This window comes from Mugil cephalus, chromosome 5, assembly GCF_022458985.1.
Source record: "Mugil cephalus isolate CIBA_MC_2020 chromosome 5, CIBA_Mcephalus_1.1, whole genome shotgun sequence".
NCBI lineage: Eukaryota > Metazoa > Chordata > Actinopteri > Mugiliformes > Mugilidae > Mugil > Mugil cephalus.
In genome coordinates, this window is record NC_061774.1 from 10,838,206 (window position 1) to 10,856,854 (window position 18,649).

Below are 18,649 nucleotides of genomic sequence, written 5' to 3' on the forward strand. Positions count from 1 at the left end.
CACACTCTCCACAGTAAGGCATGTGCAACATGACAAATCACCGTCTCCTCCGAGCAGATTTATGCAGGTCTAGGTGTGCCCGAAAGCTGATCCTTATCTGAAATGGCAGAGCCAATCTTCTCTGATTCACTCCTAAGTGGTCCCTGTTTATCACTCAAAGTGAGGTGGTTGTCAGCCAAGTCCTTCTCTGTGCTGCACCGACATCTTTGCTATTTTGAGAGAATGCTAGTTTGGGTGGGGAGGTGGGGGGGTGAGAGTGTATATAATAATGAATCTCATCAAGCTGTAGTGTACCAAAGGACAAGGTGGCAACCACTTGGCCTCCCCTCCTCGATATCTAAATATAACCGACTCCTAATCCGGTAACCCGTGAATCCAGCCCCATCTGGGCGGTTACCAGAGGGAAGGTTTGGGATTTTCTGGCTTGTTACATGGCAGAACTTGGCACGAATCTCCCCTGTTCATTTTATCTCTGTGTACATACTTCTCAAGGCAGTGTTTTATCTGGCTAACCGGGCTTTGTTTGGTCTTGATATCTCTTACCGCAGCTTGTCTTTGCTTTATGGATTTCTGGCAGCTTCTTTAAATAAGTGATAATGCCTAGCAAAACAGTCACCTTGACTCCTCGGCGGATGTTTGTTTTTGTTTTTGTCGTGTTCGTCTGCGAGCGTTAGCGCTCGCGTCCGCGTTAGCCCGCCAGCGCCGAGGGCAAAACTTTTTATTTATTTAGGACCCATTAATGGTGTTTAATTGTAGATAATGTTGTGGCTCCGAATGACAATCGGAAATCAAATGAAGCTTTTTTTTTTTTTCCTTCACATCTGGCGTCGACTTGAATGGGCTTGAATGGTCTTAAAATGAAGACACTCCCTTACGCGAAATGATTACATCCTAATTGTCGCGGACAGCTGTTTGTTCTAATAGATTCTGGATGCCATTGTTGGAGCAAGTTTCCAATAATTAGAATCATGCGGAGAGGGTGCTTTTTGTGGAGCTGCCAGCCTTTCGTAAGTGGGCCCTTTCTTTTTTCTTCTTCTTCTTCTTTTTTTTTTTTTTTTTGCTGGAACCTGGACATTGCTTTTGCATGCATCCTCCAGTAATTTGAGAAACAGCTGCCAACGCTGTTTGAGAACAAGTAGATATTTAGTCTACTTGAAAGCGTGGGCAAACATGGCACGGAGAACTGTATCATTTTGCCAACAAGGTATTCGTCTCCTCTGTGTCTTAGAAAATGAATAAAAAGGAAAAAAAAAAAAAAAATGGGAGAGGAGTGGGAAACCATTCTATGCTCTGTTGATATATTTCATCATTTGCCAGGAGAACTTGTCACACCGCATACAGTAAAAGCGAGATTAATTTGAGGGAGTCCTACATCTTATAGTTCTGGCGGTTGAGGACATAATGTAGTGCGACAAATATATTTTTCCCTTATTTTTCTAATAGAAACAACGAAAAGCCTCTGCCTTCTGAGTTGTTATCTTGCACAGGAGTTGAAGGCTGCATTTTTTGTTTCTTTGTCTGCGTGCCCTTTTTTCCCTCTCTTTTTCAGCTTATTTCTCATCCGTCTTTTTCTTACTCACACACACACACACGCACACACACACTGACACGTAGAGAGTTGTGGCCTCAGGATCTAGATGAATCGAGTAAATAGAATATTTAGCTGGCTGTTTCAACATCACGGCGTTGAAAACCACTCAGTTGTGCTTTCAGGGTGCTAATTGTGTGGATTTAGGTTAGTCAACCCTCGCTGATAGTTTTTAAATGAAGCTTTTTGTGCACTTGGTTTTTGGCAGTTTGTCCTTCGTTAGAGCCACACTTTATTTTACTCCTTTCTCTCTCTTCTAATTTCCTCGCCTTATTTGGCCTTATCAAAGAACAATATGTGCTTTATCTTTGCGCGCTAGTGGCCGAGGGGAAACAATATTTGCGCACGGAGACATCACCTCCTCCCGAGCTTAAAGGAACATGTGTTAATGATGTTTTTAATTCAGGACTTGCGTATCGCCGTTGTTGCTATAGTGATGTGGAGAATCAAGATAGTCATTTGTGCACCAGTTGTAGCTGCTCCTTGAAAAGAAATCTTATCAGCTTGAATAATGGGATGAATAAAATTCGCCGCAATAACCAAAGCTGAGGGCATAATTATATTTTATGCGTTTTATGCCTCTATACAGTGTGATGCAGAATGATGTTACTCGGGGAATCATGTGAAGGCATAAATTCAACGTACAGTCTATATTAATGCGACAGTGCTCTGCTTTACCAGTATTACCTCAAAGCCAAGTCAGATCTCCTCACTCCTCGTTTTTCTCTTTGTCAAACTCCAAAGAAAAGATATTAAAAACATGAAAGTTTAAAAAAAAAAAAAGAAAGAAAGAAAGAAGTCCTCGGCGCCTGCAGATTACCCCTCACAATACGAACGCCGGTTAACCGCGTGGTCTGCTGTCTGTAGGAATTGCTAACGTGTTAGCGGACGTCGTTACATACGGGATACGTTTTCTTTTTTTTTTTGGCTCTGGAAGAAAGGGTCGCGACGGGGACGTCTGTGAACCTCCAGAGAAATCAAAGGGGTCTGCACCGTTCAGAGGAAAATGCCCACACTCCTGTGATCCCCGAGACTTCACAAATCAAAGTCCTCCGCGCACATTTCCACTTCCTCTGTATCTAAATTGGGTGAGAGGGAAAACTAGGACATAGTTCAACTCGCTAATACACATCCTCGCTATTATCGGGGTGCGATTCAGGCAAGTCTCAATTACAAATGCTGTTACTTTATTATCTCTGATTCACTAGACTCGACCGAGCAAGAGTTTTTTTTCTTTTTCTTTTTTTTTTTCTTTTTTGGGTTACGAGGTCACTGGCTCAATTAGTCCCTCTAATGACAAGATGCAATTTGGGCTTATTTTCCCATTAAAAGCAGGTGAAGATGACGGATTCAGCCGTGCAGCTCTTGATACGTTTAGGCAAGCATTTTCCCTTGTAAATGCCATCTCACTGTATTCATTCACCCATGAACGAGCATCGCTGTCACCATTCATCATGCTGTTAATGATATTTGTTTGTCAGCGCGGGTGCACCAAGAATTTCTCTAGGAATAGCAAGAATAAAAGAAATGTTATTTAGTGCCGAGCTGCACGCATCCCTGAGCAACAGACTTTTCAGAGGCTGGGATTTTAGATGCTTGTCTCTGGTGGCTGGCAAATGAGTCAATGTGTTTTGAAGAAAAACAAAGGGAAAGCTGCACTAACTGGGGTCAGGGGTCACACTTTGAATTGATGATTGCATTGGGTTGGTGATCCACGAAGGATTTTTTATTTTATTTTAATTTTTTTTTTACAGTATAGCGTCGATCCATTCACCCAAAGGAGGAAAAATAATAACTAGGAAAAAAAGAAAAGTTTTGCCAATGTTTTGAAATATCTGTCTCTGAGATTTCCGCCCTAACCCCAGTACAATGGAGGTGAGAGGAATTTTGATTGCGGTGCTCAAACCTTTGATATATTACGTTTTAAAAGATTCAACAACAATGTTTCTTTCCAGAAGAAATGTCCTTGTTTCTCCAGACAGATCTCACTGTGAAATTTTCATTGGAGCTACCCTATTGAAAAAATAGTCCCTTTGAAATCGGCTCATTGTATTCCGGGGAGTCTTTCTGGAACGAAACATTGCTTTTGATATTTTAATGTCATTTTTTTTAATTCTGTGAGCGCCGCAACTCAGATTCCATTCTCTTACGTATCTGGGGTAAGAAAAAAAAAAAAAAAAACACAGCCTCACTACCAGGCAAATATAATACTCTCAGATGAAACATGAATTATCTTATAACAATGGCACATGTCAAGGTTTGGGATTTATTAGACTTGGGTGAACAGTGGGCTTTTGTGGACGACGTGTGGGAGAAAGCTTTTTTTTTTTTTTTTTTTTTTTACTGAACAGGACAGGGGAGTTTTTCATAAAGAATGTCTTGTGTGTTGGTGTGCTCCAGACCCAGCGCCGTGTGACGTTCCATCTCCCGGACGGTTCCCAGGAGAGTTGCAGTGACAGCGGGCTGGGGGACCCGGAGCCAAGCAGCACGGCCAGCACCAACCAGCCTCTGCCCCTCAGCTTCCCCCAGGAGGAGTACTACGAGCAAACGTCGCCCAACAGCCGCACGGAGGGGGACGGAAACTCGGACCCCGAATCCAGTGAGTCGTGAATTTTTTGCTACAATCACACAATCTCGTGTGGGTTCTCTTTTTTCTTTGTTTGTTTGTTTGTTTGTTGTGATTTTCCAAGGCCGGCAACCTAATTTAGAAGTGGCCATCTGTGGTTTTTATGCAGCGAAATAATTTACCGAGATTACAGCTGTGGTTGTGATTGCGCCGACACAGCCTCGCAGACAGTAGCGAGAGTCCATTTTCTGTCGAGAAAGAAGCTAGCTGCTTGGGAAACGCTGTTTGCAATTACATAGAATTTTTGAGATTATTTTTTTACAACAGCAAGGATTACCATTCTTACGTACAATAAGTCAACCAAGGAGAAGGACGGCACTGCTGGGGGAGAAATGAACTAGTGCACCCCGAGTGTTGTATCATATATGTTTTCAGTTATTTTAAGTGTAACTGATGAAAAACAAGCTCTCAACTGGACAGGATATTGTTTAAATATGGAAAATTAACCTGAATTAAGGTGAATTTTATGAATGCTGCAAGCTGGATGCGCCGTGAATTCCTTACCAATATGCAACCTAAAATAAAAACAGAATCTCCAATGCTGGAATAACTTGCAGAGGGGAAAGAGAACAGCGTGTAGGACCCCAAGCTCCTCCATCAGCCATCCAAAGCCTTTCCACCGGCAGCATATCAGTGCTGCTGCTGAAAAGATTTTGCTTCACCATATCATGAACAAGGCTATTCTGAGTCCCCCTATCAATGTGTCCTTGTCGCATCCCACCCACCCCCGCCACCAGACGTGCACACACCTTCAAGCTGGATATTCTAGTCCCGGTGAATCAGATTTTATTTTCTGGAGGGAGGTAACCCTGCGTCTCACACTGCAGACAGGATTGAGGCTCAGCTCGGCGCAGACCTTCACTCCTCTGTGGCCCGCGTGTTTCAGTGCCAGGATTGCCTTAGCCACTGCTCTGGGTTACCTGTCAAAAAATAAGACTTTTTTTTTTTTTTTTTTTACCCATGCAGCAGAGAAAATTCAGAGGACAGGGAAAAATAGATTGCTTTGCATACACCTACTTGCGGTATAGCCATTGTGTCATCGCTGTAAGTGAGACAACAGTCCTCCCTCCCCAGCAGCTGTGCTGACGGGTCCAAGGCCGGAGTGTCAGAGCGAGCGTGGTTTTAAATGCTTTTGAAGACATTAGACAAATTGGGTGACACCTCAGCCGTGGCTTTCTGCGCGCTCGCATGGCAGAGGTCCGCCACGTTTTGAGTGTTTGTTTTTTTATTTATTTCAAATTTTCAGTTTTTTTGCTCAGCGCTCCCCTCGCAGGCACACAAACCTACAGTACACACTGCGGCATGTGTACAAACACATACGCTACCCCTGGTGATCAAACCGCTCCTTTCCCCAGCTGGTGACAGCAGTGATTCATACATGTGATTCATTCACATGCAGGGGCGACCGCTCACAATTTCATTAATATTCAGAGACATAAACATCTCATACTTCATAAACTTACTCAAATACTGCGCTTATTACCCACTTTCCCTCCTGGGTAATATTTGTTGAAGTGCATTAGTTTTAGATAGACCATGCTAATGTAATAAATGCATGTATACTTTTACAAATTGCTGTATTAAAAATCCCAGCAGAGCGGGTGTAGTATTAGAGACTAATATTAGCTGTTGGATATTAGAAAGGCCACCGTCACTTATTTGACCACTAAGCCACTTCTAATCCCCCGTTGGCACCTTATCACAGCAAATTGTATTCGAGTCAAAGCTGTTCGAACAGATAAACTATGAAAAGGGCACGCACGTCCAAATGATCAATATGTATAAATTGCGTCCTTGGATTCCCAGGCTTCAAGGAGATGCATTGGCTCCATACTTAATAATTGCATTAATATGATAAATAAATACATCTTTATTCCGGACTAAAACCAAGTAGAAGCCTTTTTTATTTGGGCTCTCAGATGCCATGGATTTATCACTTGCTTGCAGACACACTTGCGCATGAAATGAAAGTCACCTGACTCATCGAGCTCCATTTTCTTCCTCCAGAAGTTAAGTCAGATAAACTCTGACTCTGTGCCGCTCAGTTCAGAGAAGAGAGATGGATCCTGTGCACGTCGACGGTCTCAGAGATGAGTGCGTCGGTGACAGAGGGGGGCCCAAGATGGATTAGATATGGTTTTATCAATGAGCACCAGGCTGGCATGGCGGTGGCAATCTCTTATCACGTCGTCTCAATTTGTAAAGCAGAAAGAACAAGGAAGAGCGGAAAGAGGGGGAGAGGAGATGGAATGACTCCAAGTGAGGAGGGGGAGCGAAATAGGAGCCCCCGAAATTGAAAGACCCGAGCATCGGTAGGAAGGGGAGAATTTCAGGAGTCAAAAGCGGTATTGTTTTGTAAAGGTGCTTCTGCTAGGATCTGAATGTCAACTTGCGCTGAATAATTGTCTGTGCCAAAGGCAAGCCATGTGGCCTTCTTATGACAATGAATTTCTCAACTCCTCTTTAAACCTGCATCTTTATTAGACCACCCTCTCTTGAAATAAAGTTCATATGACATTTTATGTTTCTATTATTTATGAGTTAGGCGGCTGTTCATTTTATGGGCTCTTGCCTCCCCCTCCAGGCTTACTTCACCGCCCCGCCATCAGTCTCTGGCTGTCGCCGCTCTTGTCACACATTGTTCCAAAGGTTTTGATAGTTCTTCCCCCCCGTCTCGACCAAATAGATAAAAGCTGAGAGTGAATTTCATTAGTATGTGGGTTTTTCTACGTCCAGCTCCCATGCATCTGACAGCTGGCTATTACGGGGCTACATGTTCCTTGGCAAAATTGCAAAAAAAAAAAAAACGCAACATCAAAAACTGATTCATAATGCTGTGGGATGCTCCTCTTCTCCCGTACAATTAGGCGGCTGCACTGTTTTCCATTACGGTGACTCAGTTTCACATTTTAGGCATCGGCTGCTCCGGAGCAGAATCACAAGCAGAGTCGTCTCCGCGTGAAAAAAAAACAAAAAACGAATGCAAATGTCAGTCTTTTCCCATCTTAGCTCCGACACTGTGGATTTGTCGCTGTTTTTTGTTGTTTCTTTTTCTTTTTTTCCTCAGCAGCGATCGCTGGCGCGGCCCCGGGCGAAGTGACGGCATTTGTCGGTTAAGCCGCGCCGACACTGAAGAGCGGGAATCCAGCGTTTTTATTTTCGGCGCGTCTTAATTTTCGGACGGCCTGCGCTGTTTAGCTGAAGTTGTCCTAATGACGTCCTGAAAGGCTTTCGCAGAATGATGGGAATCATCATGTTGTGTCTCAGTGCTAAGCCCTCAAACAAAGTGCAGCAAAGTGGGAGCAAATCCCTGCGTCTAAATCCTTCACATTTTTCAAACAATGCACATTTTTGTCCTCTGGACGATTTGTAATATACTTATTTCTCTCTCCCGTTGTCGCAGTTGAGGGATTTAGGAGCTTGTGCTCTTTTTCCCGCTTACCAGCGTCTCTCTACAGGCACTTCCGACGCAGTGCATTAGTCTCTGGAAGAAACATGAAAAAAAAGAAAAAAAAGCTGTACGGTGTAGTGGCGCATCTTAATCTGTGACATATGGCTTTCAAATGACCAGCTTACACCTTGTCTTTGTAAGATCTAAATCTGCTATTAAAATAAGCCAATCCTTTATAAATACTGCAAGCGTAATAAGATTATAGATTTAAATGTCCTGCGCGGTGTAAATTTACAATTGTTTCGTCAAGTAAGAGGTTTCAGCCAACGTTTCGCATTTGATATTTACATTATTTTTCACTTTTGTGTCTTTTATGGCACATTATGTAATTCCTAATGCCAGCAGACAAATAATCTGATTAAAGGCTTGCCGAGTTCATGCTCTCTAGGGTTTACATTCCCGGCTCTTTGATTTCTGTAGGTTCAAAAATTTCATAATGGCTCACAGACCGAGTTTCCAGTTGGCTGATTTACAACTGCCCTTTTCTTGTCTTTGGAAAATGCCATTTGACTTGATCTAGTGTGCCAAACACGTTGGTACCACTTGAATTTTTAATACTTCTCTAAGCTCCGACTCTACTCAGTATGTCTGGCCGCCAATTCAAAGCTTGTACTGAGATTGGAATTCGACTGTCTAGACACAATCTGCCCGTGAATACAGGGATTTCAAAGAAGAAGAAGAAGAAGAAAAAAAAAAAAAAAAAAAAAAAGGTTGTCGCTTGTGATTGGAATTTCACATAATGCGGAGCTGTAACACCACACTTTATCATCCCTACCGATGGTTTGGCACATTTCTAATGTGACGGCAACAACGTTACAGTGTTCAGTACAGTTGGCGCCATTAATTATTCATATGAGTCCAATCTCACTTTCACTTTGAGGGTTCTCATATGCAATTAGAAGTAATGAATGTGCTTCTTAATTACATTCATTTGTGCAAATTTCCATTCCCCATTGAATTTTTCTGTGGAAACATTGTGACACTGACCAATGGCATATCATTTGCAATGTGACTAAATCCATTCAGCATAGAACAATTAGCTGTAATTAGTGTTACAATGTCATCAGCGACCAGGGGGAAAGACTAAGCTGACAAGCGATGGAGAAGAGGACCCTTGTTCAGAGAGTAAAAAGTCCAATATTGTAGCAAGAGCCATATAATTGGTTGACCACAGGTTAGAAGGATGATGAACTGTTGTAAAGGCAGCCCCCACCCCCTGCTTTCATTCATGCGAGGTTGGCTGAGCAGACATTCCCTTTGATAGCAATGCCCTCCTTAATATTTGCACACTTAGTAGCTGCCAGTGCAACCTTCTTCCTTTTCGCCGGCCCATCTCATCATCCGCTGCTGACAAATGAGCGGCTGCACCGGAGTAATTAAGAATGAAGTGCCTTGCTTAGGGGTGCGTGGCTGGTGGTTGAAAGATGGGGGAGCGTTTCTCATCCAGATCCCTTATTCATTTCACATCATGACCTTACATATTGTCATGTTATCAGAGTTATTCCGTCAGCGGCGCGTATATTTAATTCATGCTGCGCATAAAATGGTAATGCAGCCTATTCCTTTTTTTTTCTTTCTTTCTTTTTTTTTTTTTTTTTGCAATTATCCCACAATCTACACGATAACTTCTCAAACTGCTCCTTTTTTTTTTTTTTTTTCTTCTCACATCATTTGCACCAGTTTGCTTCCCGCTATATATTCTCCCTCATATAAATAAATAAAAGCCTTTGTGCCTGCTGGCTCCCAGAACTTTTTACAGCTGCCCCACTGGGGCTGCAACGGAGCTAAATGAAGCAACAGTGAATATTAACCTACATAGATTGGACCTTTCCTTTTAAGAAGATTTTAGTTGTGTTTTCTTTTTTCTACTTTCCCCCCCTTTTTTCTTTCTTTCTTTCTTCTTTTTTTTGACCGCCGGGGGTCTGGAGTGGAGTTAGAAGGGGATTTAAATGGACTCATCTGTATCCGTCTCAACCGATTGGGATTTGGCGGAAGTGCTCAGTTCTCAGAGGTGAAGTGGAGGGGAAACCTTGTTTTATCTGGTTCAAATGCCACACCAGTTGTCTTGGAGAAAGAGACGAGGTATTGATCTGGAGGAGTCAACTCTGCTCGCAGAAATCTCTCTCTCAGCCCTCCTTCAAACAACCGAAAAGTGTCATGTTAGAAACCTCCTTTTCCAGAGTATTAGGGCCCCGTCTTTGTTGCCCTGCCAAAGTCCTCTGTGAAGTTGAGACGGGGGCTTCATGGCGCAATCGCCCACATCTCACTGGAACAAGACAGAGAGGATATTAAAAGATTTGGTGACAATCAGTGCATGACTCTTTTTGTGTGTGTGTTTAGCTGTATGCCACTGGAATTGCTTCGGTAAATAGTGATAAATATACTGAAAGGTGAGCACATACTTATGGTGCTGAGAGCTGACTTACAAACTGACTGAAATAGAAACTGTGTTTTTTTTTAAAGAGACCATAAAACTAACAGCTCTTTAACTCCGCAGCGTATTAGCAGGGCACCTCATGTTTTTCAATTTAGCCGTGGTGCATGGGTAGATGAGAGCCGTTTTGCTGTGAGCTCCGTCGGCTTTGATCAGAAATCTACAAATTAACCGTTTTCTAAATTAAATTGCGTTTATTCAAGGGTATTGAGTGTATTTTGAAATGAGGGACACATTTGTCGCTGTTAACAGATCCTCTTTTGATACTTGTGTTTCTACATAGATTGATGCTCTAGCTTGCCCAGAAAGACGTTTTGGAGACAAACAACAAAAGTTGGCCCGGCTGCGCTGCGTTTGACCGTCCAAAAGTTGCTGCTTCAAATTCACCCAGCAGCACTGTGACTTGAGTGGGCTTTTCAAAGACCTGTACAATTAAAATACTCATTCCGAAGATGTTAACATGTCCAGTAACTCCTGTGTCGGGTTTGGGAAGGGATCAATAGCTGCCAAGTTTGATCGTATCTTTGGACAATGTATTCTGAACTCGGCAGGGCTAGAGAGAGACTTCAAACAAGGCTAGAGGCTCAAAGGCCCCAGCCAGCAATTCACTTTGTTCCATTTCACTGACTCTGTGATTCCTAAACTTGAATATGGCTCGGACTGCATATTAAACCCGTGAAACGCTGGGTCTGAGCGAGGTGAGCGGTTTCAGTCCTTGATTCCCTGACGCTGATTTGATCTCACTAACATCAGACGTGTATCATTAAAAACAACCACGCGCCCGAAATCAAAAAATAAGCACGCCATTTATCGGATGCTAATCATGTTTTTGGCATGTGGCGCCAAAGGCTGTATGGCGAATACTTTCGTTCTCATTCATTTCAATCTGGTTGAAATCAAACGGCGAATAAACACTCCTTTGAACCTCGGGGTTGCGGCTCCTCAGATAATCCCTCGCCTGAACGTTTCAGCCTCGCCGCAGACCTGGACGCCACAAAGCTGCCAGTGTTTCTAAGACCCGTCCCACGGCGGGACGAGCCGAGGCTACACCTGGCTGCAAGAGCAGAAATTTTCACTCTTTCTTCAGAAGCAAGAGGAAAACACGGGAAGCTATAAAATATATATGTGGTAATGTTTTATTCAGGGTCATTTGTTATAGATAGCTCCAACAGAAATCCCAGTCCCTTTCAGTTCCAGGTTTCAGAGCTTGCGCTGCATAAAAATATTTGCCTGCAATTTAGTCGCTCCTTCCCCTCCCACCAGCCCCGTCTCGCTCACGCAACATGTATGCACACAATGTACGGACTGCATTATGGATATGTCCCATTTCATTTCCAGTGTGCCGGCAGCGCGCATTAGTGACGCATCTCTGTCTTTGAAACGGGGATGGGAATATTTTTCTTTGTTGTTGGAAAGAAGGTAGCGGCGGCGGCGGTGAATAAGAAAATGTGTGAATGCGATCTTTGTCATTTGAGGTTTTATGTCCGTCTGCGAGTTCTGTCGCGATCTCAGAGGTCAGCCCGTGTCGTATTTCAATGAAGCCATTATGCTCTGGCTCGGAGGTGTTGTGTTTCAGTGGTATGGTTTATTGTTAACAACTGCATTAGTGAGGTTGAAATGGGGTTACAGGAAGTGCATCCCTCCCTCCCCGTTTTTTTTTCCCCCATTCTCCCCGCACACCGCTCCTTCTCCTTCTTCTCTTCCTTCGTCGCCGTCTCTCCCCTCTCGCTGCCTTTAACATAGCGCGCCGTGGACGCATTAGAATGCATGGGCTCATCCCTTTCTCATTTTTCACATACAGTCGGTCTCAAGGATAAGGATGGCCTCTGCTCAGAAGGACTTATTGACCAAAATAACTGTGCATCAATATGTCTCCTGAAGGCTGAGCAGACCACAGCATCGCAGGGGTTGTATTTTCACCAGCTCTCTCAGCCTTTAATGTTATTGACCTGGGTTGTCCTGATATGCCGCAGCACAGCGTGGCAGACTAGAAACATATGGCAGAGCCACCTTAAAGCTTCATTCTCCTAAAAAGCGCGCGGACGTTGACGTATCGGGGCAAACTGAATATTCCGAGTGCGTTTAAATGTGAGAAAGGGGAGACTTTTTGTCGGAGAGCGATCCGTTTGCGACCGGTGTAAAACGACATCCGTGCCCTTCTCGGCCTTATTTCCCAGTAAGAAAACACCACGAGATAAACTGCAGTTTTGATGAGATTCAATTTACGGCGATCGCTGCAGCATTGCTGCAATGACATCAATGATATGATGACAGACGGCTACAACTATGATGCCATCTGTCTATATTTGCATATTCCAGCGCAAATGTGTCATTCACAAGAAATAGCAATATTTTTCCTGTGAAATCACTCATTTCACAAGCGCGGGCATAAAATCGCAATAAATCTCATGCATAGCAGTTCGCCTACACATACAAACGCACGCTCGAATTATGATGAAGCTGCCGGCAGTTAATTCAATTGGCCGAAATATAATAAAGCATGCAGGTTACAGTATGTTTTTTAATCTGCAAAAGCCTGAGTCGCCGCCGTCGTTTAATCCGGGCGTTGAATGCGGAGGCATGAACGGGATTACTCCCCACTGCACCGCGTGCAACCTTATCCTCGTCGGATCAATGTATACAGGCTGGCTGATGAATTGGAATTTGTGGACAAATGGATCACTTCAGAGCCCACTCACGGGTTGGTAATGTTGACAAATGTGGGTGGGAGTGTGGTGAAAAAGAAAAATCAAGGTGTTGCGCTGAATGAGTGGAAGAAGATAGAAGAGGAAGAGGATGAGTTTTTTTTTGTTTTTTTTTTTCCGGAAGGGACATGCTGAGGGAGTAGAGCTCCTGCTCAGCCCTCCAGGACATGTTTGACCTAACAGAAAATGACAGTGGGGTTTTGAGGGGCTTGACACTGAACACTTAAACCTGTTTGTTGTGCAGCCTCCTCAGCGAGGGAGCCGAGGCGACCGTTGCGCTTGCCGCGGTCAAGTTTGCGCCGCACTCCCGCCCGAGCGCCAAGTGCGGCATGTGTGGGGACCTCAAGGCAATGTAGCGCTGGTGAGGTCGGGCAGCTGTCTGTCACTCCATGCATACAGAAGTAGGGACCCGGTGCTCCGAAAATCCTTGCCAGGAGCTCCTGCGAGCAGGCAGACAGGCTGCGTCCCTTTGTCCCCATTTCCCCAAGACACCTGCGTGATTGCATTGATTTGTCCTGATTCCATTCAGCCAGGGGTCCCGCTGGATTTCAAGTGTCAAACATCTGTCATACCGAGGCTCCCTCATGCTGACTAATTCAGAGCGCTCGCAACAGCAGCGCTTTCGCAGAGCTGCCTGTGAATACGCGAGTTGGTGTTTGCAGGAAAATGATTATTCTATTGTTCTGTCTTTGTTTTATTTCATATAGCGTTTATTAATGTGGAGGTAACACAATGTAGTACCAAGGTGTTGTTAAAAAACAAAAAGCAAAACAAACATTAACTTCAACACGTCAACTTCTGACGTCCAAAATCTATTTTTCCTTTCTTTTTGTTTTTTTTTTGGGGCCCAACAGAAGCAGCTGACATGTTTACAGATAAATCTGGGCTCTTTGGCTGCATCCCTCTGTGCTCACTTGAGATAGGACGGCAAGAGAGGGGGGAAAATGAAACACCGAGAGAAAGAAAGACGGCGCGAGACGGAGCGAGTTCATAGAGTTAGCAGAAAATAGACTGAAACATCTCCTGAAGCCAGTTACAGGCACCAGCGGCAGCGTTGTCTTTGTTATGATAAAATCGGGGACCTCTGCGAGTGTGCCCTTGATTCCGCAGTCGGTTTAACTCGGCGGGTCACCGAGGGGGAGGCAGATGTTGTCTCGAGGCATGTCCCGGCACCGCTGCAGCAGTCTTCGCCTGGTGTCGCCGAGCTCGCAGGTGCAGAGGGGATGGTGGACGGGGAAGGGGGTGGTGGGGGTGTGGGTTGGAGTTGCACTAAGCCGCAGCTCAGCCGCCACAGGCCAGCGCTGGGGATGTTGGAACGAGCAGATATGCTCATTTTGATCCACTGAGGTATAATAATTGATGATCAGCCCTGCTGTCGCATCTGGGAGCCACTGGCCCATGCCATAATACACCCTTAATGCAACACATGGCGGTGTGGACAGAGGTGCCACGGGGTCTCATGCTGACTTTCTATTTCATGTGGTATAAAGGATGATTGGGGTAATACGCAACCATATAACACGCCTTGGATAACCTCGTCTTGCACCTCATCTTCTTGCACATATTAAATGCGCGGCGCAAATTGACCCGCGGGAGGAAGTCGGCAAATCCAAAAGCTCTCGTCTTTTAAATGTTGTTTCCTCGAAGCTTTGTTAGCTGCTTTGTTGTTATTGTCTAAACTTATAACGAAGGAGAAGAGCACAAACAATAAACGCTTGAGATGAGGGAAAGTAGAGATAAAGCACAAAAGGGGAGAGAGCAGAAAGAAAATGTCTATTTAGGATCATTTTAGTCTCGTTTACTGCCGTTGTTAGGCGGTGGATACGAGTGGCGAACTCCTCGCAATGAAGTCAGTAAATGCAGTTCACTGAGTACATTTTTCTTTTTTACCGCACATTTACAGCAAAAGAAGAAAGAAAAAAGAAACGCCGGACACTTCTTAATTGTTCATTTTAATGAATCTGCAGAGAATAATAGAGAGGAAGGCTGGAATAAAAACCACTCCCTCTCAGAAGCCGACTTCATTGCACTTTAAGCTTAAAACTTGACCTACTTTCCCCAACTCCTCCGGTATATGTGTTCTTTTGAAAAAAATAAATAAACAAATCAGATTTGGCATTTGGTTGCTTGATTAATCGCTATTGTGCTCGCGAAGGCGCAGCGCACGCAGACGAGGAAGCACACGAGACGCGGGAAAAAAAAAAAACATGCGAGCGCAAGCACGTACGTACAAGCACACCTTGATCTGCATCTCGCTGAACAAACCTCCCACGTTCTCCAACCACGGTTAAGAACAGAGAGGTCGAACACAAAGCACTACCACCGGCAACCTCGGGGTCTTTGAAAGCCTCCCCGGCAGATCCTTTTTCCAGCGTGGCTCTCCTGTTGCAGCAGATCAAACAGAGACACAGCAGCCTAATACGAGAACATTCCCAGTTTTTATTTTCAAAAAAAAAACCAAAAAAAAACAAACAAACAGGCCGTAATGCCAGCGCCTACTTTCAAAATTAGCGTGCAGCAATTAGAAAGTTGGGGTGTGAATTCCCAAAAAGATCGAATGGCTGCCATTATCCTGGCCACACTGAAAGAAAAAAATAAAAATGTAAATAAAATAAACCACTGAGTGGCTTTGTCTGTTCAAAAAAAGGAGCTCTGCTCCACGTTTGTTGTCATTGTTGGTCGCCAGTGATCCGATCACATTTTAATCACAGTATTCAGCCTCATTGATTTCAGTTTACCGCAGATCGTGTTGAATGAAATATTGTTCTTTTATTTTTTTTTTCTCTCTCTCTCCATCAGTGGCAATTACCCAACAATGGGAGCCTGATATCACAGCGTATTAGAAGGCATGGCGCTTGTGAGATTCTGGGTTCGGGCTACTTTGTGTGCAGCTGCCAGGATTTGAATACACAACAGGCGTAGGCTTCAGATCCACATGTGCAGCGGAGGCATGCATGCTTGCTCCAAAGCAGGCGGTCGTTTACTTGAATATATTTATTGGACGCCCACGCGTCCACCGCTCACGCTGACGACAAATGCGGACAGAAAGGAAACCACGCGAATGAATCGATGGATGGATGCTTTCCCTTTCTGTACATTCCACTGATTGTTCAGAGCTTTGTCTCCATAAAAGACGACCAAAAGTCAACCCTGGATGTAAATTGCTGCATTTTTCAGCGGTGTTGAAAAGCAAGAGGCTGAGAAGGACAGCAAGTCTTCGGTTACTCTAAGTATTTGTCGTCTTATGAAATCACTTGAAAAAATGACGCATCCTACGTGTGTGTGACATTATCGCCCCCCCCGGTGCAAAGACATAGCTCATTGCTTTACAGGCTAACATTTCAAGCGAAGCGCTTCAAGTTCGCGCTCGTTATTGTAATTTCCAACAAGTCATCGCGGCCATCGTGCTCCAAATGATTAATATTAATTATTGCAAAGTGAAAAACGCGCACGCTTTCACAGAACCCCGGCAAAATCCATCTGTCTTACCTTCGGAGCATCTGCCATTGCTTACAGGGATGTCCACCTCACGAGTCGCAGGGACTTAGCGACATCTGTCCCAACAGATAGAAAAGCAGGATAGGGCCATCCATTCTGTTAACGCTCCACTGAACTCTGTGTTATGTTCACCATAATTTGCTTTTGGTTGCTGCAGCATCCCGGAATATTGCTTTGCAGCTGCTCAGACAAAGTCGACTGGTTGTAATGTGTCCCTTTTCGGCCATTCTGCAAGCAGATAATTTGATAAACCTCCAGACGTAATGGCTATGCTGCATCCTGATAAATGTGGGTAATATGACAGGGGACAGAGGATTTCCCTAACAATTTCTGAAGAGAAGTTTGGCTATTAGGATGATTTGATATTTTCTGGAGAGAGTACATTTGATCCGAAGGGAATTTGTTTTCTTGGCACTGCATGATTTTTTTTTTTTTTTGTTTACGGGAATTGATGCATATATCGTCTGTTTTGTATCCAAGCTTGTTTACGACGGAGGACGCGTCGCATTTGGATTTGCTGGGGCAATATTTCCCTTCAAATAGTTTGTGTAGCTTCATATACCGAAACCCATTTTCCCGAAGAGAAAAACATAAAGTAAGGTTACAAACAAAGTGTTGCTCAATTTCCCATTTTCCTTTACAGCGCCATGCGCTGCCTCACTCCTCTGGAGCAGGAACGCTCTCCGCCGCGCACATATCATTCATAATACCCTCTTATGTATTCTTCAAAACACAAATCAGGATAAAGTTAGTGAAACTGACCACGCAGTGACCCGAAAGCTCGCTCTGCTCGTCCTCCCTCCTCCGTGCCTCCTCTCAATCTTCGGAGGGCACACGCGTCAGCTATTCCTCATATGGTAAAATATGCAATCTGTGCCTGCCAGTCTATGAGCGAGTTTTGGGTTAATCCTCATGAATACGTGACTTTGTCTGCATGAATAAATAAAAACCTGCTCGCTGGGTAATTGAGGTGCTGCGCCACTAACAAACGAGGACACAATTTGTAAATGGAGATTTTTCTTTTTTTTTTTTTTTTGCTCCCCTGATCCGGACCTTTGGTGATTTATATCACACGCGAGGGCTTACGGAAATCATATTGATTCGCTATATAAAGGGGATGTGACACTGAAATGCTGAATTCTCCCCCGAGGAGGAAAACTTCTATTATACATATGTGTGTATATATATTTTTATCATTTGTGTCAATTTCGTGGGAGCTCAGGGGTAAAAAGAAAAAAATGCCGCGGATTGTTGATGGCTAATTTTGTGCCCGGCGGAAGGAAAATTTTGAATAAGCCGTGAATTAGAATAACTCCTGGCTCTATAAGCAGTTGACAGTAGCTGGGGCTCGGTGAAGGAGCACAGAGCGTTTTTACTGTGATTTCGGAGTTAGAGAAAAGACAGAAAGCAGTCTGGAGCTCAAGTAACCCATGGACCCATTCATGGCTGACTCCTCTTCGGAAAATGTTCCATTTCGCATTTAAGTGGCCCAAATTATGGTCAATTTTGTGCCGCTTGCATAAGGGATTCCATATGTTGATCCCCCTTTGTAGTAAATACCCTGCCTGTCTGTCTAAAGAACGCTCTGTGACAGAGCACTTTGTAATTTCCCACAGTGGCACTCCTGGTAATTGAGCCAATAGCCCAAAAAGGTTTCAGCATGTCACTAAAATCACAGCATCTAGGTCATGTAAATGTTTATAGATGAGAGTAGTGTTGGCAAATTTAAAGCAATTATTATCCCCTCGCAGTAATTTAGATAATAACAAGCTTCTCTCGCGACGCACCATAAAATTGGGCTTAAATTTGAACAGTTTACCTAATTTAAATGTGCATTTATCTATTTTTCGCTCATTTGTGCAAATCTCTCCTGGATCTAATAACGGCAGATTGCTCACTGAGTTCACTTTTCTGGCATCCTCAACAGGGCCGTTGTTTTGCCAGCTCTTCTAGTTGCAGCCCTGTCTGTTTTTAAAAACTTGCGCAGCGCTCTCTGTCCTGATGTCGCTGCAGACATGACTCAGCTGGCTGGAGCACTTTCAGTTGGCCGCGCACTTCGCCTCACCAGCGGAGCTCAGACATTTAGCCCGCGAGCGTCTGGGTTTATGTGGAAATTGTCTTCATTAAAGCCTCATTAGAAAACTTTACATGGTGAATAAACAACGATATTACACTGTTTTGTTTTTAACTCCGGTCCCAGCCCAGGATCTCGGCGATGTGTCGAGCTCCGAGGCTGGATTTCGTGATGGTTCTATTTATTTATTACTGTTTTACTCCTTGAAAAGACCCATTAAGATTGGATTTTAGTTTCTTTTTTTAAAAGCACCGGGAGGACGAAACACGGAGA

At 44.1% G+C, this 18,649-nt stretch overlaps 1 protein-coding gene across 2 annotated transcripts in view; it reads left to right on the forward strand.

Moving 5' to 3' along the window:
- The window catches only part of pcdh11 (protocadherin 11), a 129,521-nt gene that overhangs the window by 80,684 nt on the left and 30,188 nt on the right, over positions 1-18,649 (forward strand). For both annotated transcript variants that reach the window (XM_047584788.1, XM_047584789.1), the window contains one exon: positions 3,989-4,187. In XM_047584788.1, coding sequence (XP_047440744.1) covers positions 3,989-4,187 — 199 coding nt within the window. The remainder of the gene's footprint in view (positions 1-3,988; positions 4,188-18,649) is intronic.